Source organism: Acanthopagrus latus, chromosome 4, assembly GCF_904848185.1.
Source record: "Acanthopagrus latus isolate v.2019 chromosome 4, fAcaLat1.1, whole genome shotgun sequence".
In the NCBI taxonomy this organism is placed as follows: Eukaryota; Metazoa; Chordata; class Actinopteri; order Spariformes; family Sparidae; genus Acanthopagrus; species Acanthopagrus latus.
The window spans coordinates 1,129,460-1,152,767 of NC_051042.1; the positions used below are offsets into that span (position 1 = coordinate 1,129,460).

Below are 23,308 nucleotides of genomic sequence, written 5' to 3' on the forward strand. Positions count from 1 at the left end.
TACACGTAACAATTTTTAGAGCTATTCTATTGAATTGGAAGTAAAATTCCAGTCCAGTTTTGACCCCCAAACAACACATGAAACAAAGACTTGTTAGCAGCTGTTTTCTGTTCTTGTAAACTTGTTCTTGTAAGTATCATTCAAATATTGATTATTCATTAGTTCTGTTTATTAATGTGTCAGATGGCTGAGATGTTCAAAAGTCATTTTATGCAAGTCCAAGTCAAGTCACAAGTCCAAGTCAAGTCTCAAGTCTTTTGTCACAAGTCCAGGTCAGGTCTTAGGTCTCTTGTGGTTGTAATGAGCCTTTAACATCTCCTCTGCTTGGAGCACTGCATAGTTATATTTAAGGTATTCAAAGCACAAACTGTATTATCATCACTCTATTTGCATAGAGTATTATCAGCATCTGATTAGTTGTTCAGTATATGATCACTTTTAAAAGGCTATTGCAATGTAATATGAAAAAAAAAACACACACAAAAAAAAAAACACACACAATGAAAACTCTCCAGCTTCCAAGCTCTGCAACATAAATACACAGTTACATTAGCTTAAGCAAAATTTTTTTTTTTTTTTTTTTTTTTTTTTTTAAATAGCAGCATTCTGTGAGAGCAAGCGTGGCACACTCATCACTTCAAAATCATATATATAGGTTAATATTCAACCAGTCTAATCTAGTGAACCTCCCTCAGCTCAGCTGGAAGAAAGCTTATGTTAAATTGTAGATGCTGAGTTTGACATGTTTGCTAACCGTCCATAGGCACTGAGGTTAACTTTCACTGCCAACCGACTGACCTATCTGGTTGTGTTTTCAGGTACCTAATAAATTTGACTTAGTCGATCCAGCATCCTTTATATTCATCCTGCAAACATTGCATTGGAGATGCTTTTGTTAGCAACTTGTGTGTGTAACAATAGGCAAAGCTAATGACATATGGGAGGGCAGCAGCAGTTGTTGTGCTCATCGACATAATGCTAATGCTTCCTGTGGCCACGCGCAGCCTGATGCATAAGGCTACGCATGAGGGGAGCTGTGTCTCAATTCACCCAGGATGCAGCCCCTGAATGTTCTTAATGTTGGTGTGCCATGAAAAATTAAATTATTGACATTGTTCACCAGTCTTAAATCTCAAGTCCAAGTCGAGTCTCAAGTCACTGAGGGTGTGATGTTGCAAACTTGAGTACCCATCTCTGTCAGATAGTCTAATTCCACATCCTGCTGATCAACCTCTGTATGATTTTGTCAGTAATTGAACAACAGCTTTTCTCTACATGTTGGCTCAGTGTGAGTTAATTCATGTGTGTCACCAAAGATGTACACTGAGGCCCCTCTGCACAAATTTCATTACCCATGGGGTAGACTCAGTGTATATAAATATGTGATTATTAAGAAAGTGTAATACTCATTCCTGATGCTGTGCTTGTTGCTGCAGTTCTTCAACCTTGGATACTCATTTGTCCCTCCATCCCTTCAGCGTCTTATTACATGCATGCCATAATGAAGCAGGAATGGAATTACTGTTTGCTATATCAGCAGGGGTCTGAGGACTGTCCTGCATAATTGGGAAGTAAGTGGAATAGATATGTGAATGTGAATAAATAAACCCAATGTAATTAATGAGGACCAATGATTCGACTGGTGATAATTAAATCTGCCGTGTTTTTCAATTTGCATGATTAAGATGTTAGTTAAGGTTATGTTGTACCCACACGTTACAGGTTGTTCATTCTCAAAATGTCAACATATCAGAATTCTCAGCACTGCACTTAATTATCTTCAGGAGCTTTAAAACTATCAGCTAAATCAGTTAACTTTAATCTGCAACCAATTAACGTGTGACTTTTAGGAATGCTAATGTGCCACATGCTGTACTTATATTTTGGCCTGCTCCAACACAGACATCACCCAAAATTTCTTGTTGCACACTTTGCATATAGTCTGAACAGGAAGACTCAAAGGGTTCAAGCAGGGGGGATATTTTAGCATGTTTTCCTCATATTCAACTCGAACGTAAGTTTGATTTTATGCTGCATTCTATGATTCAAAAGAGGTCAGAACTGATTTGCATATATTGACATTTTAAACAACTCACAGTAGCTCAAAATGGTTGAAAATAACCTGCCTGAAATCAGCCATGGTGGTTTTGAAGGAACCAAATGGAACAAGGCTGGGCACTCAGTTGTGCTGTTAATAATATTCTGTCAAAGTGGAGAGGGCACCACTTTACAATGAGGAACACTGAGGGTTTCCAGGCTTTCCCTGTCCGCCTGATATACTTCTTTAATGTTTTATTGATTTAGATGAGGAGACAAGGTGAAGAGGATGAGGAAGAAGATGAAGACAGTTTGCTAAGTTTAGACACAGAGCGATTCCCCCCACCTCTACAAACTAACACCTGAACTACATTGTAACTCACTGGTAATGTCATTGTAACCCTTCCTTTGCCCTGATGTCTGTAGCAGTAGCCCAAACATTAGTGAGACATGTTTGTAACTGGAGGCGAACTACTGTAGTTTCAATGTCTTGATCGCCTGGGAAATCTTGGCAGGAGGAAGTGAATGAACATTGGTCTCAGAGGTCCCACTTCCATTAAAGCTGCACTGTGAGATTTTTCAACGATCCAATGGCACCAAATGAGTAAGATATATTACACAGGTCCGGTCTGGATGGATTCGATTTGGACATATTATTAAAAAATGTACTGTTTCAGTGCTTGTGCACATACATTTGGATAACTGTAGTACCTACCAAGCAACAAATTGTGAAATAAGAACTCACAGTCAGTTTCTTTTGGCTTGCCTAATCCAGGAATCACAGGAAACACAGAGCCATTAAGATTTTGGCCTCCTCCTTACCTAAGGTCAAGGCTCATTTGAATAATACTGCCCAAATCTGAGTATCACTGGTAATGGCTTGACTGCTCCCTCTGCGAATGTCTGCCATTGTTTTTCTCACATGCGCTAGACTGTAAGTGCATGCATAATGTTGAAGGTGGAGTTGGAGTTCTGTTGTTGGTTTTAAGGAGAGACTACTGCATTTTGTCATTTGTCAGTTGGACAGATCAAAGCTAGTAGCTTAACACAGGAACTGCTCTGTTGTTGGCTGGTAGGATCAACACAAGCATCTTCAGTTTGTTACCTGAGTATGTCAAGACCCAAGGGATTAACTTAACTTTTTGATGGAAATATGACAGAAGTTTTAAGTTTGACCATGTTTTAGGTTGAATTAAGAGTAATTGTGTACCTTAACGTGTTAAATAAGGCATCAGGATGTTGCTCAGGTAATGTGGCTCTCAGTTTGGGGCAATGTTGGACATCTGTTGCTCTACTGAGAGACAGCTACCCAGTCTCACATGAAAAATGTATAATAGCTTTGTTGGTCCACAGGGCAAAATGTAGTATTTTCACAATGATGCCTCTTAAAATGTCAGATGTCTACTAAGAGTGGGCAGATCGATCCAAATGTTGATAGTTTCGATACCAAGGTGAGTATTGGTATTGGATCAATACTAGCGTGATGAGATCGATATTTTTGTTGTAGTTTCTCTTCTTTAAGTTCAGAAAATCCCTCGTATTTCTTCACAGAGTTTGTGTGAGCGCAGCATCTCTCTTAGTCCTTATGCACAGCGCTCCTCTCCACCTCACTCAGGTTCACTGTGGCCCTCCACTTCCCCTCCCCCTCCTCTCCTGCGCTGCCTGCCAGAGCAGAGACGGACTGGCGACCCTTAATGATGGCGGAGAGGAAGAGGAGTGCTGTTTGGAGTTATTTCACAGTTTCAGACAGAGAAACTGCTACCTGTTACATATGCAGGAAAGCAATAGGTTTCTGTGGTAACACCACTATCTTTTATAGGCATTTAAAACACTCAGCTGCAAAGCAAATGGAGGGAGGAGGAGGAGGGAGCTCCCCAAATCCAAACCAGACCCCTAGCAAAGAGACAGACATCACTGACAGAGACCTTTCAACAAAAAGCAGGTAGCAATTTCTAGAGCTGAAAGTTATTTCCAGCATTAATTCATGTTGTTTTTCAAAGTGTAATTGGTGGTCAGAGATGTAATTTTAGCAGAGTGATTAAACTATTTTCATATATTCACACAGTTGAAATAAATCTTAATTATTTTACTGGCAGATTATTATAGATATAATTATGCTGAATATTATTTTCTTAATTGGCTAAAATCGTTATCCTGTGTTTTATTATTATCATAATCATGATCAGCTAATTAAAGGCAAAAGTACAAAATCATTCAATGATGGGAATTGTCAAGTAAAAAGTATCGGTATCGGTATCAGCACTACTGGCTGTGTAATTACTTGGCATCAGATTGAAACCAACTTTTGCAGTATCGCCACCCCTAATGTCTGCAGGTTTTTTGGCCAGACCTTTTCTATTGCCTGCATCCACGTCACGTGACCAACAACCATTTCTGGCTGTGAGGGGGAAAACATGGCTGCCATTCCATTTAATTCCAGTGAAAAATACAATATTTCAAGATATTTCAAGGTAATACACTTGTTTACACTGATGACATTTTCAAGAAATATGCACTTTATTTTCATAATCCTTGCTCAGTGAATTTTTCATTGAAAATAAAAGGAATGGCAGCAATTTTTTTTTTTTTCTTTCTCACAGCCATTTGATGGTCACATTACATGGATGCAGGCAATAGAAAAGAATAGGCCGAAAAAAAGGTGGCCTCTAAGAGGCGTTATTATGAAACTCCTTCATTTTGCCCTGTGGACCAACGTAGCTATTATACATCAACTAATTAACTAATAACTAATAAGTGGGATGTTTGATGCTGGTAACAAGGGCTGGTGCTATTTTACGTAAATACATCGATGTATGTAACACGCATCGACTCAGAGGACGTATGCTGGAGCACTTGAAGCAGAAGCATCCCGCGGTGGCTGGACTCACAATGGATCTGGGGTGCTGCAAGAAACAGCATGTTGGTGTGGCAGTTTGAGTGTGTCACTTGGTCCGTGTATGTGACGTGCTGGGGACCCCCGCTGATTAGTTTTGATTAGCAGCCAGCTGTTAGCTTGCTAACACACGGATCATATTCCATTTCTAATGTGGGCAGTGGTGAGGTTTTGGTCTAGAAGGTGTTCATGTTCTTCAATGACAGAGCTGACCGGAGATAAGGTGAGCGGTGCTGGTCAGGCATGGGTGAGCTGACCAATGAGAGCACACTGGGCTTTTCGTGAAGGCCAGTGTACTCTGATTGGTTAATGTCAGGACTTATTTATTAACCTCTGCTTTATATCACTATTAAAGCTGCAGTCCACTGTTTCCAACTCCTAAGTAAGGAAAGTCACTATTGGCGATTCGCAGTATGGATGCGAAGGGCTGAACATCCTCTGCACCAGCTGCAGCTGGGAGGGACTGTCGCGTGAGGACTAAGCTGCCTGTGAGGAATTTGGGACGGGGAAGGGGCCACAGCAGCACCTACTGCTTGCTGAGAAGTGTAAGAATGATACACACTTTCACATCAGTCTCCAAAAGTCTCCAATAACATCAGAAGAAGTTGCTAGATTTGTTGATAGCCGCTTTTTTGAAAAAGAAACTAAATATAGTGACAAAGCCGCTAAGTCGGCAACACTTCTGCAGTCTGGAGTTTTGGGAAAAAAAGAAACTTTGAATGATACATCTCCCAGGTCCCTCCTTCTTCCTCTCTGCTGTGCTGCAGCGCTGCCTTCTAAGCCCCTCCCACAGAGGAGCCTGCAGTGCACGAGCAGGCTTGTAACCATGGTAACAGGGGACACCAGATAACTAAGACGGCGCATTCAAAATAACAACAACAACATAAGTCCTGATTGTTCTATTTCTGATCAATACAACTAAATTACAACAGGTGCCTCATGCTGATCACTATAGTAACCCGACTGACAAACAATATTCCTCACATCACTGTAGACGAAGCTACCAGCTAATCATTACCAGGCACAACATTTATTCTCTGAAGCACAAGTGACGTTTTTTCTCTAAACCAATTCACTCACTTCAGAGCGTCCTGAACACAAACTATCATTTTAACTGCCCGTTTGGTGGACAAAACAAGATCATTTTAAAAAAGCGTCAGTTTGGGTTATGGGCAATCAGAATGAACATGTTCACAACCTTCTGACAAACATTAGACAAAGTAATTGCTCTATTAATTAAGACAATAAGTAGGAGGATTTATCAATCATGGAAATACCAGTGAGTCATGGAATTTATAAAATGACTTTTGAAGTAAGGTCCCCAGGGCTTCATAGTTACAAAAAAGATGATCAAAATGAATGTACATTTATTTAGATGGATGTATTCCATGTACTGTATGTGGACTATATATATCTGGGGAAAAAGGCCATACTTGCAAAGTGGGATATATTTTGCTGCATTTTCAGATGAGCTTAGCCAGTGGTGGGCTGATTGTAACTGTGCAGATGAGGCCTATGGTCACACAGCAGGAGGGCTTACCAGCGCCGACAGCAATAAAGAAAGAAAATCAAAGACGAAACGTCAAGCTAGAAGCAAAGTTTACAGCTGCTGCGTAAAGCAACCTCAAGGTGGATGCTGTTTCAAGGTAGACTGCTCATCAAAATGAGTGATAGGTGTTTAGTTGAAAGCTTGGCTAAATTAGGATGTGGGGGTGGTTGAGGTGGTGGTGGGGTTATTTGCAATCATTTGTCTTTGATGACATTTGCTCCTGCTTTAGCAGGCTCATATAGTTGCTGTTGAGAATACCCTAGTGTGATTATCCAGGAGAGTGGGCATGCTTGTGCTTTAAATGATCGGTCATTGAGCAAACTACAAACAAGAAAAATGTCAAATTTAGCGACAACACATCCCTAAACGAACAGTCGCTGTAATGTTGACTTGTTGTGCAGAGTTTTGGGATGTGGAAGTGTGTGGCGCACACTGCAACAGCTCTGTGATTAATACCACTGACAAAGCAGTAACTAATGATCGATTGAGGATGCCTGGGTTCTAAAGACCATTTCCCCTTCACTTACTTCGCCTTTTTCAAAGCCATCTGATATTTTGATCACTGGCAGTGGCCACGTCCATGAGATATATTACTGGTTTAAAGCTGGGACCTGCTTATTGGCACCAAACTTCAATCACAGATGTTGATTTTGAATGATCACCTAGTTTCAGATTCACCTGATGTAAACGGAGCTTTTTACACTCTGCTTTAAAGGACATTCTGAAACTTAAAATAATAATAAAAAAAATAAAGATAAAACACAGGTAGACAGGTTAAAAATCTTCAAGCAAATGAAAATAAACTGGAATAAAGCAGAAGTCCACAATTAAGCAAAGTCCACGAAAAAGCTAAAGAGAAGTACAAAAACTGAGGGCAAACCAGAGGCCACAGAGAACAAAGCAGGAGACTTAAGGGACACAAGTTAAAGAGGCAAAGTGACAGGGTGAGGGTAAAACACGGGCTTAAATACACAGCAAATACTTAACAAATGAAACACTGGAAAAAGGCAGGAAATAGACAAAGACAGGAAGTGGAAAATCACAACAAGACACATAAGGATTTGATTACAAAATAAAACAGGAAATAATTAAACTCTTCATTTTGCCTCCCTGAGAGCCCCAACACATCATCTCTAACTGTGACAAGTCTCATGAACTGAAGTGGTCATGATGTTGTTTATGTACTGTGACTGTTTGAAACTGACTGAACTGTAAAACAAGGCAGCGCTCATCAAATATGAAACAACAATCATGTTCATTTCTCACCTAAAATGTTTTCAGAAACATTTTTTTGTGTACGGTTTGGCTGTGATACCGTGCAGTTCTTACCCGGCGGTCGACATACTGTTTCCTGTTTCGGACTGTTTTAGGTCTTGTTCAGTTAAACACCACAGGTTTTTTTCTCTGTATTCTCTGGTCACGTAGCACCAATTTCAAAATGATCTGCATCTTTCAAATGCAGGGCCAGCCCAGTTTTATGCAAGGGCCGTCTTTCCAGCAGGAAAATATTTCATTGAGACTTGCTTTTGACACTTTAACGGTCTTGTCTTAGTGTGCAGTGTATATGTGTGTGACAGTATAGAGACGGAGAGAGAAATTAGACTGCATTTAAAAAATAATTATACCGTGCCAAGGGGTTCACTTACTGCCGTGTGCTTCTTGGCTGTTCATTTACAAACATTTACAGTGATTTTTAAATGAACACCCCCGAGCAGCCCTTTTTACACATATAACTCCATCCTCGCATATCCCATGTGCTCCGAGTGTCCGTCAATGGAAATCCTCATACATATCGAGCAGGAGAAACATGGCTCAACATTTACAGTCTAATGTATTATGCAGCAGGCGCTTTTAAAAAAAGATGATTGGAGAATTCCCATCTGAAATGCAGCTGCAACATCAAAGCGAGAGTGGGAGGGAAATTAAATGGTACAGAAATAAATAATGGTAGACTTGATGTCTTTGCTAATTGGGATCTGTGGCACTCTGGGTCAAAAGGCCTCCGCCAGGCAAAGCCTTTCGAGGAGTTCTGTTGCGTCGGGGTGGTAAGGTACAATAACATGTTGTGCTCACAGACAAACACTTTCACACTTTGGACTTGAGACTTTTTTTTCAACACTGAATATTCAAGCAAACATGTTCAGCACTGGTTTCGGGTTGAGAACAGTGGGAACATGATGCTGTTGTGGATGAGAGAGGGATGTAAGGCAGTGTTTAATACTCAGAGGGCTGAGATGAGGCTCATAAAGAGATTCTCACAGCTGGGGAAAAGAAAAGCCATGCATGTCAGACAGTATCCTGACCATCCTCTCCTGCTGCGCTCATAAACATATCTGCTCCCCCCAAGGCCTGCCTGGCTGCTGCCAAGAAGCCGGACCGACACTAGAGGGCCCTCTCCGTGGACGGCAGCGCGGGCCCCCCTCTGCTGTCACTCACACACTCACAACACAACACTGTGCAACACTTACCCAGCTTCCCCTGCTTTCATAGACTGGGTTTTAATGCGTATCTCAACATTAAAGTGTCAGAATATAGCCAGTGTAAATGACCTGTTTTTTCTATTCTTGCAAAATCTCTACTGTGTGTGTGTGTGTGTGTGTGTGTGTGTGTGTGTGTGTGTGTGTGTGTGTGTGTGTGTGTGTGTGCGTGCGTCCGTCCATCTGTCCATTGCCGAACCCGATCAAATGACAGTGTAAATGAGCAGCCTCGGTCTCGTGTATCGCTCTGCCTCTCTGGTTTCACTATAACAGAGAAAGAGGGAGCGCAAATTCGTAACTCACCAAAACGAAGAGTTTGAATTAAAGAGAATGTTGTAAAAAAAATAAAATAAAAATAAAAATAAATAAATAAATAAAAATAAATGATGCGCTCATGAGAGCATTTCCGCACCGCGCACCTCTATAACGTCTCCAAGCCACAGCCGGGCAGTTTGACGCGATAACCTTTGCGCGTCCGTGCCTGGGAAGAGAGCGGCATGCAATCATTTGTGCGCCTGTTGACCCGGCTCCTCATCAACCCAATGAGCGGCGCGGAGGGGAGGCTCTCTTCGCCGCCGTGCATCTCTCCTCCATCTCCTCCTCACTTTTCCAGTCGGCCAGCGAGCCTGTCGGAGCTCTCCTAACTACACACACTTTCTCTCCGCCTTGACAAACTGCAGGAAGGATTTCTAGCCTCACTTCGCCTCTCCGCGGGTTTCTTTTTTTTTTTTTTGGCTCATTTTCCCCCCACGACTGAAGCGCGTTGGACTTTTTCTTTTGCAATTTTTTATTTTTGTTGTCTTTTTTTCTGAAGGATAGAAAAAAAAACACATGCACGGTGAAACGATGCAGCAGCGGTAAAAAAAAAAAAAGAAAAAGAAAGAAAGAAAAGAAAAGAAAAGAAAAGAAAAACAAGGATGCAAGTCTGTCCAGTAAGTACAGCCCGCCACCATGCTATATCAACCTGACAGGTATTACTATTAACACTCGTGTTTAGTGGAAGGGTTTAGGAGGGACTTGCCACAGCCTCTCTCCCTCTCTGCCTCTCTCCACCGCGGGGACACGGTGCATGTTCCCCCGGCACGTTCGCAGGAGCGAGATCAGACGGAGAGGCGGAAAAGGTCTGCAACTTGTGCTCCTTCTTTATTCACATTTCACCCCGCGTCTCCTGCGCTGTGAGCCGAGCACATGCTGCCCGTATGTGACATGTTCTCCTGTTAACTGAGCCGCCTTCGCGCTCTGGAGCCACGCTCGCTGCGTAGAGAGAGGGACCCGGCTGGAAAAACTGCGTCTGCTCAGAGCGTAAAAACTTCAGAGAGAGGACGAATTCCGGGGATCCGGGGGTAGCCCTGCGTGCTGCAGACTGACGCGGAGGCGGGAGAGGCGAGCGGCAGATCAAACTACGAGGGTTAAAGTGTCTGTCTCACTTGTTGTGTTTTCACCGTGTGAGCAGATGTTGAAGGACGCGTCGCTCCTCGCTCCTGGACCACCGTGGACAGCTCCTCCGCTGCCGAGCCGAGCTGTCTGGACCGGCTGCTCTCTGGCGGGGGAGCTGTCCTACCCCCGTGGTGCTGAAACTGCCGCTTAGTCACCCAACAGTCTCTCAAACTGCGCTAAAAATCAGAGAGGAAAATGCAATCGTCCATGCTTAATTTCATATGACGTTACATGTTGTCATTTTAACATTCTCTTCCTTTTTATTCTTTGCCTTTTTTTTTTTTTTTCATATCAACCCGGTCCTGCATCTTTCAGTCTCCGGGTGTCACAGTGACTCGGATCGCTCCGCACTTCATGATTTCGCGCCTGGCTTCAGGTGGAACGCGTTTCTGTGCTTTATTTTCCGGCAGCATATGACCGCAGTGACACACTGTGTGGTAGTGAAAAGTTGTCCAGAACTAGCAGAGCTGGGAAAAGCGAGCCGTGCCGAGCCGTGATAGCATGCCTGGTCCACCTGCGTCGAGATGTATCCGGGGACAAATCAGAGCTCGTCACTCTGCCTTCAGCGTTCCGGCTCGACCGAGCTCGTTAAAAAAAACGTGTGTCGAGGCTGAAGCCGTTTTTTGATTAAAGGGCAAAATTTACATCAGGCTGCTTCATTATTTATCTTATTCTACACTTGTTTCACTCTGCTGGATTTCATTTATTTGATTGCAGTCTTTCTGTGCAAATACAAAATAATAAATAAATAAGAAACAGAAGAAGAAAAAGTTTCTATCCATGTTTTCTTATCAGAAAACACCAGTTCAGACCTGTAACCAGGCGTCCAGCTGGATGATTGAAACAGTGATCTCGTCTGGATCTCCGTCGTCTCTGCGCTGTTGGCTCTGTGGAGCTCACCTGGCTGTCCAACACTGACTCTCTGGCATGCGTGCGTGCCGGCGTGCACGGCTCGTGAAAGGGGCCCGATTGTAACATATAACAATATTTCAGCCAAAGCAGTAATCATAAGGAACATGTAATTGCTGAAAATCTTTCTAGGATAATCCCCAGAACAACAGATTAAAGCACGGCAATCTGACGTGGTGGGCTGAATAGCCTCCGAGTACAGACGGAGCCATTTGTTGTTCACATGATATGGAAACAGGATTGGAATAAAGGGTCGCGCGGCTACAGGGAGATCATTTGTAATGATGAAGTGACATCTTGACTTCTTCTGCTTAAAATGAGAATTCCCTTCCTGTTTTTTTTTTTTTTAATTGTATTTATTTCCTTTTTATTGCTTTGCTTTCCTTAAAAACCAGATTTTTTATCCTCGCTGTCTCATCTGATTCATTCACATGTTCAAACCAACCCTACTTTCCTGTCCCCACCTTCCCCTGTCTCCCCCCCCCCCCCCACCGCCTCCTGACAACTCCTCACAAGACCAAAAGCCAAACTAACAAACTGTGATTGCTCCCTCTTAGGTCTCCCCCTCGGAATAATGCCAAATGGACGCTGAGCCGAGCCCCTCACCCCCCCACCAACTGCTATGGAGGCATGCCAAGCCATGCAAGTGACCTTTATCACACCATGAATGCGAGCTCCACCGTTCAAAGAGGACACAAGTAACCTTTTCTTGTTATCTAAGAAGGAGCTGCTGATCTGAATAGAGGAGCTGGAAACGAGAGGCCGTGAGAGAAGAGTCTCGTTCAGCAAACAAACAAACAGACAAACAAACACAACACACGGCCACAGGATGCCAAAGCGGTCTGAGGAGATGCTCATGGATCTGTGGATGTCCTTGCTGCTGGTGTGGATTACTTGTATTCCCTGCGTCTCTATGACTCCTATCATAGGCCAGTCCAAAAGTACACAAACTGGTGGGTCCACAGTGGTGGCGAGCGGTCTTGGCGAAGGACAAAGATTACTGAGCCGCGCCAAGAGAGGATGGGTTTGGAATCAAATGTTTGTGCTGGAGGAATTTTCTGGACCCGATCCAATTCTAGTTGGCAGGGTGAGTGCTGTGATTGTCAGCATTATATTAAGCTCGCTTATCGTGTGGAAACATTAATTCGGCCATTTGAATGCTCCCTCCATTTTTTCTCCTTCCCATGGCCGGTGGGAGGGTTCTGGTTGTCAAGGGGAAACAGAGATATGGGAACAAGAGAGCGAGTCCGGGAATGTGTGTGTGTGTGTGTGTGTGTGTGTGTGTGTGTGTGTGTCATGAAATGCTTTTGGAAAAAATTAAACTCACATTAAATAATGGTGCCAATATACATATTTTTTACTGCGCTGGATGTCCTTGAAATCCAGGATACACTGTAGCAGTCACACGGGAAAAAAAACATATCTTTCCTTACTTGTTTCTTAATTTGAGCCACGTTTTCACTCACATTCATTTCTGCTTCCAAGCCAACATGCAAACCATGGAGAGGAGGCGAGGATGTTAGTTATGCTCAGTTTTATTTATTTATTTATTTTTTTTCCATTGCGGCTTTGTAATGGACACAACTGCAGGCTAATCCTGCTAAGGGCCACCTGCTCCCTGGCCTGTGTCAGGCAGGTTTCATTGGAGGGAGGGAGGCTGCTGGCTTGCCCCGCCAAAGCAGCTTGTTCACAGCTCATTGCTGGGACTCACCTGGGGAGAGTCAGCCTGGCAGCCGCTCGCTCGCTCGCTTCCCTTCCCCAGAATATCACCCAGCCACTCTGGCATGGGCAGGAATGCAGGCCATCGAGCATAATATTTGATCTTGTCCAGTAATAGCTTTTGCAAACAGTGTTTTGTGGCTAATATTTGATAATTGGTGGGTCTGCCTTTCATGTCTATGACACATTACAGTTGTAGTGCATTGAAATGTGTTTCCCAGCCTTCACACATGGCACCTGGCAGCGCGAAAGGAAAAAAAAAAAAAAAAAAAAAGATGATTCAATTTTTTTTCGCTTGCACAAGAAAAAATCCACTCACCTGCGCTCCGGGTGAACACTTTTAAATTAGTTTCCTCTTGTTGTTTTTTTTTTTTTTTCCTTTTTTTTTTGTTTGTTTTATTATTATTCTGTCTCGAGCATTGTCATATGGTTGCATCAATTAAACATTTCCCACCATGCGGGATTTGCACCTGTGTTTGCTAGATACCATACGAACACAAAAATGCTGTTAAGTGATGCATTAATTTTTCAAGCGAGTCAATTAGGCAGCCTCTGCTGGATTCCACAATGGCTGCTCATCAAAATGCCGAAACAAACAAACACTCACCGGGGCCACGGTGACCATATGTGAGCCCGGAACTCAAAGGTTAGATCTCAGCTGTGAGACATTGAGCATCAGAGATTTGGCGCATCACCTGGCAGACTGTTACATATTTATATATATTTCACCTGGAAATATCTTTAAAAAAAAAAGAAGGAAAAAGAAAGAAAGCCATAAGAAAACATTTTATAATGATACGTGAGGATGATAGAATTATATCTCACAATAAGCTCCTGCTTGGAAAACAGTGCTGATGGCCCGAGTGTTACATGTTCTTGAGTTGTCAACAGAGGATTGGTGGCACAAAATCAAGTTTTTCTTCAGGTAGTGAGGGATGCTTCCTCTCAAGGCCTCAGTTAATGCCCTGCAAAAAAAAAAAAAACCCTGACTGCAGGATAAGTTAGTCACAGGTAGAGCCATCTTCCTGTTGAAGGACATGCGAGGCTGTGGCGTGGGGTAGGGGGACAGCTCTGGGTGAAAAAGAACTCGGCTCGCCTTTTGCAAGGCGATGATGATGGGTTGCGTTCACTGCAAGGTTAAGTGCTCATGAGTATGCCTGGCAGAGCTAAGATAAGTCCTATGTTAAACCAAGATGGCACTGAATTGGTTTAAGACCATAAATCTTTCTCCTGCTCAGTCCTCGTGCCTCCTTTTCTTCCCCTTTTCTCCGTGTTTCTCACGCCTAATTAAAGAATGAATCAAATGGGTGGGAGGTGTGATTCAAATGGGTCATACAGCTCTGTGCGTTTTGCACAATCCCCTCCACTGAGTGTGAGGCCGCCTCTGTCTGTGGTTGTGGGCCTATTATCAAAGAAACCCAAGCCAAGATTGGACTCTCTCCATCCCGTGGTTTTGTGGTGCTGGTGCACTCTGAGGTTTAATTATACGTGCAACCCCCAATCTTTGTGTGTGCCCGGGCTCCCCTCGACTGCACCAACACCAGAGTGAGAGACAGTGTTCGCGAGAGCGACACAGAGAGATTGTGCCATCGATTTTTAACCGTGTGTCATTCTCGATGTTCTCTCTCAGCAGAGACTATTAGCATAAATGCAGGAAAGCGGGGGGAGGAGGGTGACGGGGAGGCGGAGATGTGGAAGAGTGAGAAGGACGGCCACAAGGCGTGACAGCACCCGTCCCTTTTGCTGTTCTTCCTCAGCGCATCGTTTCCTGACATTGTGATTCACTGAGCGGTGTGCTCGTCAGCCCCCGTCAGTCCCCGTCAGTCCCGTCGGCGGCGGGGAGGCAGACATACAGTACCTGTTAAAGTGAAGCAGGGGAGACAGCTGTGAAAGCTTGTTGCTCGGCTGTAGCTTAAAACGAACACGGTGTTGGAAGGGATTTTAGGATTACTCATCATGAGCCAGGGGCCGTTCAGAAATAACCCGTCATTAAGAATAGAAATACGCAAATGGAGTGTGAAGGTAGATAGGCTTGAACATCGCTCACTGAGCTACGGGACGTTTGCTCGGTGTTGACGACGAGTGGGAGATACCACTTGAACGTATTAAGACTCTCATGTAGACCATTGGAAGACAAGCAGGAGGTAATTTTAGGCAAAGCAGCTCTTGATTTACCATTTTTCAACCATAATGGGAGAGTGCAGCCTGGGTTTTAAAGTAAAATTAGAGTTGTGGTTTATCACAAGCTTGTTGAAGGCCTTTTTTTTAAATTTTGGCACGAGGCCTATCCAAACCCACTGTGATGGCAGCAACGTTTTGCCTCTTCAGTCAAAGCTATTTCAATTATTCAAACATGCAAAGAAGCAACTCATTTACATCAGGCCATTAAAGGGGAATATTGCCTCAGAACAAAAGACAAACAGTGAACAAATTGCTGTGTTTGCACCAAAGAGAAATCCGAATGTGTCTCCTTTGTAGCGTGAGGCAGATTGATGGCAGTTAGCGGCAGGATATCTCACAGCCTCACAAGGAACTTTTCCACACTCCTCTACTTCGCAGCAATCGTTAGCATGTGGTGCACGAGGACTCATAACAACAGATTCCACGGCACCGAATTGTATAGTGCAGATGTGCTCAATTGACTGATCCCTCATCCCATTGTCCGACACTTTTATCCACCACAGCATTGTATGTGTTGCTGCACAAAGAGAATTGATAATCAACCATTAATATTCATCAATTCAGGCTGAACTGCAAGATTGCAAGGACTGACAGTGATACAGACAGGAAAAAAAGGGGGGGGAAGGCTTTGATTATTGATTCACCAAAGAAAACTGATATGTCCGGATGAGAATAAAGAAGCTTTGTCTTTGTCTGTGTGTGTGTGTGTGTGTGTGTGTGTGTGTGTGTGTGTGTGTGTGTGTGTGTGTGTGTGTGTGTGCCGGGGAAAAACAGAAACACGCTTCATTCTACCAAACAAGCTGTTTGACAGGATTCCCAACAAGACGGGCCACAGCAGCATCAGATCCGCAGGGTGTGTTACTGGGAGCAGAGGTGATATTCTGTTACAATAAACGCGATGTTTGCTGCGTTCTCCTTAAAAATGAAGAAGCTTCTCGTTCTGACTCGTCTGTTCCGCCTGCCTTGTTTCCTCCTTTAGAGGCAGTTCCCGGTGAAACCGATGAGAGACCACAGCCTGGACTCAGAGAAAGCAGTTGCACCTGGTGTGTGTATTTATTCACCGAATAGTCTGTCTGATCAAGTCACATTTTCATGGTATACTCTGTGATATACTGAGATTTTGTCTGTCTACACTTGATCCGGACCAGAGTGAACCATCTTTTTTTCTGGGATGTTTTTTTAGAACTCAACCCAGAGCTTTTTCGTTGTTTTTGTTGCTTTCTGCACTTTGGACTGCCAGAACAAGATATGGGACATCAGTCTATAAATACTGATGCAAGCCACTTCTGCTCGGCTGGATTGCCTCTCGTCTTGTCCCCCCACCTCCACCTTCGCTCCTCTCTCCTCTCCCCGTCTCTCTCTCTCTCTCTCTCTCTCGCTCTCTCTCTCGCTCTCTGTGATGGGGTGATTATGGAGAGAGTGACTCTTGAGCCCAAGTAAGCTTGCCTCCAGGGCCGGCGGGGTGTGGTACAATGACATTGTTAAAATTTCTCCAAGTGTTTGGCTTTGGTGATGCGAGGCAGCGAGGCAAGGCTAAGGCGAGATTGAGTCCTGAATGCAGCTCCCTGAGACTGTCTTGTCCTGCCCGTGGCCCTGTTGCTGCCGGTTTACAGCAGATCAAAGGTTGATCTCTCTTCTCGACTGAATGGTGCCGATGTGGCTGCTGATTAGTGGGGATCCCCAACCTTAATCTGCATTTACCCCGGCTCCGGCAATCTTGCTCTGCCTTTGATTGATGCGTGAGGAGTGGGAGTTAACGAGAATATTAGCCGAATTATTGCCAGTGATTGATGGCAAATTTGACACATAAATTATAAGCGTTGGCTCAGCTATAATAAATTCTGAAATATAGCCCAAATTAGACACAGGTTCCAGTGCCATAGTGAGAGGGTTGAATCAAAAAGCTGTCATTAAATCCAGGGAAAGGAAAAGCCCGTCAATGTTTGTTGGACTTCATTTCATCCCGTTTGGTTTCTCACACCCACAGCAGCTCCAGGAATACAGCCCTGTAATCTCTCTTCAGGCAGCACCACAAAGATCCATATTGAGCTGCAGTCTAGCAGCAGCAGTTCCTCTGTCTCACAGCCCTCAGATCTCCATCCCCTCCTCTTGGGTAATTTAGAAAAAAAAACATGCTAACATCCCCTCGTCCTCTGCTTCCACCTCCTCTCTCTGCTCTGTTACCACGCTGCTCTCTTTCACACGGACTCACCTGTACAGTATATCACTAATGCTGGCGAGGCCATTATATCAATGGGCCATGGTCACAGTCTCCCTCTTCCTTTCCAATCTCTCCCTGTGTCTGTCCCTCCTGGTCTGTAATAAAACACTGGGCCCAGCGATGGCTCTGATAGAGCTGTGGGATCGCATTAGCTCTGCCCTCGACGAGCTTGACAGGTTGTCCATGGCTTTGTGTTGTGTCATCCTGGTTCCCATTAACAAGCAGAGTATGTGCATGTGTGCGTCGGACAGCAGTCCATTCCGGGAGTGTTACAGGCTAAAATGAGATGAGCAGACACAGGATGGAGTATATTTAGACATGAGGGCTGTGTGTGCCACAGTAAATACAGTGTGTCCATGAAGCTTTATGGCCGGTGTGTCTTTGCAAACATTTGCAAGGTTGTCGGCGCAGTCGTATTTCTGAAAGATTTCTCTCTAAACTGCTCTATATGTGTTTTGAGCTGAAATTGCAGACTGGAATTGTGTTTCACATTTACGTCTGACCTCATCCTCACCGGCATTATTACTTTTTTCCAGGAGACACATTGTCATTGCTTGTATCTTAAACGTTATTGCCGAGTGATTTTGATTTTAGCTGCCTGTCAGCGATCATTTAATAGAGGAGCGGTGGAGAACACTCAGATTTTAACATTGGCAGATGTGTCATTTTTTGAAATGTCACTCATTCTGTTTCCCTCTATATGTCTGTCTAACGACACCCACACATACAAACACACAGCTCACAATGTCTCTTTTAAGCTCACATGTATGTGGCGGCCGCCGTGCATTAAATCATTTTCTGTTTATTTTCTACCGGTGCATTTCCATATGGGAGCTGAAATCAGGTTTCAGCTCAGTGTATCATAAAGAGGCACATGACACGTCCCGTCCGTGATCCCTGGAAACTCTCCTGTGTACATGCATCAGCTGCAATTATAATTTAACAGGAAAGCACATCCATTCACACAGCTTCAGAGTCCCTGAGCAAAATAACAAGCTTGTTGCTATCACTCACATCTGTGGCTCCGCGTGATTAAAGCCGTGTTGTACAGTGAGCGGCCCACGTGGGGGCCACTTTCCCCGAGCTTCTACATCCGCGCTAATTCACAGCAAATGGCCCCTTTATGGTTTCACCTTGGACTGCGCTGCTGTGATTAGCCAGCTCCCGTGTCAGTATTTGTCAGTCAACTGTGTCAAACTCTTGCAGTGGAAATCCAGAAAAAAGCCCTCTCCTCTCATTAAGTCCAACTCGCCCACTTTAAACTGCCATCCTTCCCCTGCTCTCTCATCTCCTCCCGCCTCCCTCACACTCCCTGGCTCACCGGGCTTGGCCTGGACTGGCTGTGTGGAGGTGGAGCGCTTAGCAGGCTAAATCATCTGGGCACTCTGCCTTGAACTTTGCTCTAACTAATTTATAGGAATTAAAGCAGTTCACCTCAAACGCTTGGCTCGTGCGCTGCTTTGGCTAAATTAGTCTAGTTTCTTTTTTGACATGGGAGATTTTTTTGCTTTGTTTGGATTACAGTATATCTCTGTGAAAGCATCGAGGGATGCATTTGCAATTTAGCAGTCTTAGGCATCTTGGTCTTTGTCTTGTGCTGACATTTAAAGGATGTTTCTCAGACAAAACACAGGCCCGTGTATAATCACGTTTTAAGCAGGCGGCGACAGACAACTAAATAAAGGCAAAATTAAAGAGCCTGGTGTTGGACACTCTGCTTACTGATGAATCTCGACCACGTTTTCCAGTCAAAGCACTGGCCAAGCATCAGTAGCAGTAAATGAGGTTACAATTATTCAAATCTGATTATTCAAATCAAAAGATTATGATTATCTGAAACCTGCTAATTGGCCCTTGCCTCTGACAGCAGTTGTGGGTCTAAGCCACAGCAGCAGCGGCAGCGGCAGCAGCAGTAGCACAAGCAGCTAAAGATTCCTGCTCCCTGTGCCAGTGTGCTCTTGTGGGCTCAATGTTTGGCTCATCTCCCCAGGCAGCTCCTCTCCTATGGATAGAGCCCAGCGTATGTGAAATGCTGCAGGCAGCTGCAGGCAGCTTATCCCTGCGCCTCTGCTCCCATACACGTCCCATCAGCCAAACTGGGACTGCCGGAGTAATCTTATTAAGAATGGATGTTGTTATTGTGCGACTGGATGTGCATTTGGCTTCATGGTTAGCTGGGAGCACATGTGGGCTGGAGCAGGAGAGACAATGGGGAGGGAGTTTTGGATCAGTGGGTGGAGCGAGTGCCTATTTCTGGCACTTAAAAGATGACAGTCCTCAACCCTCTTCCTCCACCTCCTTACTTTGCCTCCTCAGTCCTTCCCTGGCTCCTCTCTGGCTTCCTCATACGACATCATGACAACAAAGCGGCCACAGTAAACAGTGGATGTGACATTTACTTGAAGATCGGTGTCTTCACCTATAACAGTTATTAAAGATGATGATTATTATCAGTGCCGAGCGGGAGGCAGGGGGTTGCACACCTCAATCACAGAGCTGACAATGAAAAAAAAAAACACACACAAGAAGAATCAATGGATCCGTCTTTTCCTCGCCTCTCACTCTCAATGCAAGCACTCCTAACTCTGGTATCTGGGTGCCAACAGACTGTGGCTTTGACCTTTCTCACAAATGAATTATTTCGGTTTAATGATCCCTTCTGCAGAAAGAACAAAAAGGTAGCTGAAATAATAGCCAAGGGAGGGGAGGCGGGAACGTAAAAGGGCAGCACCCACACACCCCCCATACTTTATTCTTACACTCTACCTGCGAAGACACCTGTATGCTTCTAATAATGCCTCTGCCTTGTGTTTGTGTCTCTGAGGTGCATGTGATACATCTAGCCCGAGCCTTACAAATGAACTGACTTCAAGAAAAAGTACCCTGGGTATCACAGGCAGGTGGCAGGTGATGGAGACACACACTTCTCTGTATGTGTGAAAGTGACACTTTGGATCTTTCCTCCTCCTATGTTTGATTCATTCTTCTTTTTTTTTTTTTTCCAGTCGGATCAGAAAAAGGGGGTTGGAAGTGGAGGCGGGGGGAGGACATGCATGAAAAATTCAAAACGTTATAATATAAAATCCAGATGAATCATAAATGCTTAATGGGAATCAGGGCCGAGCGTGCAGGATGTTGAAATAGTTCTCAAAGAATCGCGGTGTATGTGTGCTGTCTGCCAGCGCTGCGTGCACAACAAGGGACACGGCGTGTTACGTTGCCTCTCAGCTGCTCTCGCCTCTCTCTTGATGGCAACAAAATGAGGTGTTAAGGGACACCGAACAGAGGATGCCAGAAACATGTGAAAAGCTTTTAGGGGGTAGAGGCCGTCTGTTATCGAAGTCTGGCTAATTGCCTTTATCCTAGCCACAACTGCCTGGTGTTGTGCTCGTGGATTGGACACCGATGGTGATGAAATCTGAACAAATCTTTGCTAACACCCGCTCTTCTCTATTGTGTTTTAATGAAAGGCAGAGTTCCAAGAAAAACTTCTGTTGTTATGAATAATAGAACATCCAATTAGTGTAACATCACTGAGATGAGTTTGATGAAAGACTGGACTGGTGTAATGTCAGCGAAGTGTGAGCATTTAGTTAAGTTATCAAAGTGTTTCAGTGCAGTCGGGTTGTGTAGACTGTTGATTGCTTACGATGTGACTTGATGTCAAACCCTGTCCTGCTTCTATGAATAGTTATCCTATGAGCTTAACGTGACACTGCAGTCTGAATTTTTCTTTAAGACAATGTTATCTCTGTTGATGCTGCAGCTGTATTTATTTTAGTTTATTTAACTAGGATAAAATCATTTCTATAAATTCTAAATTATAAACTCTGGCTGAAGCTCAGAGCTCCCATAGCAGCAGCTAACTGATATTTGAGAGCTAGCAAGCAGCTTTGCCAGATGGGAAATGTTAAACTATCGTGGTTCTGGACTGTCAGTCAAATTATTCTATGCCAGTCATAATGTGTCATTTTTCGAGCATGTTTTTAAACACATGTTCAACCAGCCTACGAATATTTGTATTTAAACTGTGGTTATATTCAGTGGAGGGTGTGGACATAAGACCGGAGATTTTTTCTGACAAAATTAGATCATAAAACAGCATAACTGTTCATATGCCCAGATTATCGTATTTTATGTGTTAATTTTATTTGTCATTACTATAGTACATTATTCAAGGGGGAAACTTGCTGGCTAGGCTAACTAGCTTGCATTTAGAAAGTAGAAGCCTAGCTTGCTAACATTAGCCCAGACTTTGTTACGCCTGAGTGACTGAATAGGTTGATCTCCCAGTGTGACAGCGACAGGGATACTGAATCTTCATCGTGCAGTCGCATATCAGTTAGATTAACAACAAAAACCGTCGCATCACGAGACACAAACACCAGTCTCCTGTTTTTAACCCAACCATCCTCCTTTGCTGCTGTAATAAATTCTAAGACCTCTAGAAGTCGCCACCTAACAGCAGACATATGTACGGTCAGTCTTTGTGGTTGTTTTCCTTATGAGGACTGATGATGCTAGTTTCCACTGGAGTGTGCTGTGTTAGGTTTAGGGGACAGGGAGAGGTTTGGAACATGTTTGCTGATTCTTTTTAATAGGTCACTAGTTGTGCTGAGGAAAAATGACCAAACAGTTAAAACTGACAACGAAGAAAAGTCCTGAAACCTCAGCACACTGTTTGTTACGTGCCAATGAAATGATTTCACAGAGTAACATGCCGGGTGCTCAGATTCAGATGGGACTGAGCAGTGGATCACAGTTTCAGCCTGTCTGTGTGGAAGTGATACGTCAAATTATTTTTATTGCTTGATTTTGAAATTGCAACAAACAAATGATGGTACCAACACTGTCAGCCAGAACTAAAAACTCACGCCCACTGGAGAATTTATACCTAAATGCCCTCTTTCTGAAAATGAGTTTTCTCTTTTTTAAGTGACAGGCTGAAGTGCACAAGTCAAAACAAGCAGAACACACACAGTACTTCATCTTCAAATACTGCAGTGATTATATGTAAGAGCATCAATCCCAGCATGCACTGGGCACCTATCCCAGCATGCACTGGGCAAGAGGCAGGGTACACCCTCGCAGCATGCCCCGCTATCACAGGGCTGACACAGATTCACACTCACATTCACACCTACAGGCATTTAGAATTTCCGGTTCACCAGTTAACCTGCATGTCTGTGGGCGGACACCGGGGGGAAGCAGGGGGATCATGCAAAAGATCACATTACACCACTGTGTTGCCTTTGTAATAATCTTTTTGGGTGTGTTTCTGCTGTACGTAAAAAAAAAGAAAGTCAAAGCTGCTGAATGACAAAATAACAGCTTGATTTGTTGTTCACTCGTGCGATTGGGAATGCCATTTGTGTAATGCACTGAAACACTAGAAAACCAAAAATACAGTGCTGTCAACAATATTATCCTTTGAGGAAATTCTCTTTGGGTGCTGAGCAGTGAAAACAAAAAGTGCATAGATAGTTTAAGTTTGACAAAAAAACGCGGAGCTGTGTCTGGGAGGGAAACCCCCTCCGAGTCTCATGAGATGACTCTGCTCGCCTGGAAGAAGAGGAGCACTCTGCCAAATGGCACAGTGCCATTTTATGTTACTTTCTCCGCTATATCTGCGTCATGAAGCCGCGTTTGCTGCTGTTAGCTGATGAAGACAAGGAGCAGCTGCGGTGAGGCAGCGATATTTTAATGGCTTCACAGATCTTTGAATGGTTAGTCATCGGGGGGAAATGACCTGGGCCAACCCCAGAACCATTGTAGCCTCCATCTGGATGAAGGCAGTCACACAGGTCCTCATTTCCCTCCATCTCAATCTGTGCAGCACTCCCAGTGTTTACAGAAGCCGGCGCCCGCTTGGATCACCACTTGCC

The 23,308-nt window shown here is 44.0% G+C and overlaps 1 protein-coding gene across 3 annotated transcripts in view; it reads left to right on the forward strand.

Moving 5' to 3' along the window:
• Window positions 1–9,828: 9,828 nt before the first annotated feature.
• cdh8 (cadherin 8) overlaps window positions 9,829–23,308 on the forward strand; it is a 100,440-nt gene continuing 86,960 nt past the window's right edge. For 2 of the 3 annotated variants that reach the window (XM_037096673.1, XM_037096675.1), the window contains exons 1-2: window positions 9,829–9,888; window positions 11,860–12,389. In XM_037096673.1, coding sequence (XP_036952568.1) covers window positions 12,132–12,389 — 258 coding nt within the window. In that variant the 5' untranslated portion in view covers window positions 9,829–9,888; window positions 11,860–12,131. Of the gene's footprint in view, window positions 9,889–10,307; window positions 10,365–11,859; window positions 12,390–23,308 lie in introns of those variants that run through there. The other variant, XM_037096674.1, reaches the window with a different exon arrangement.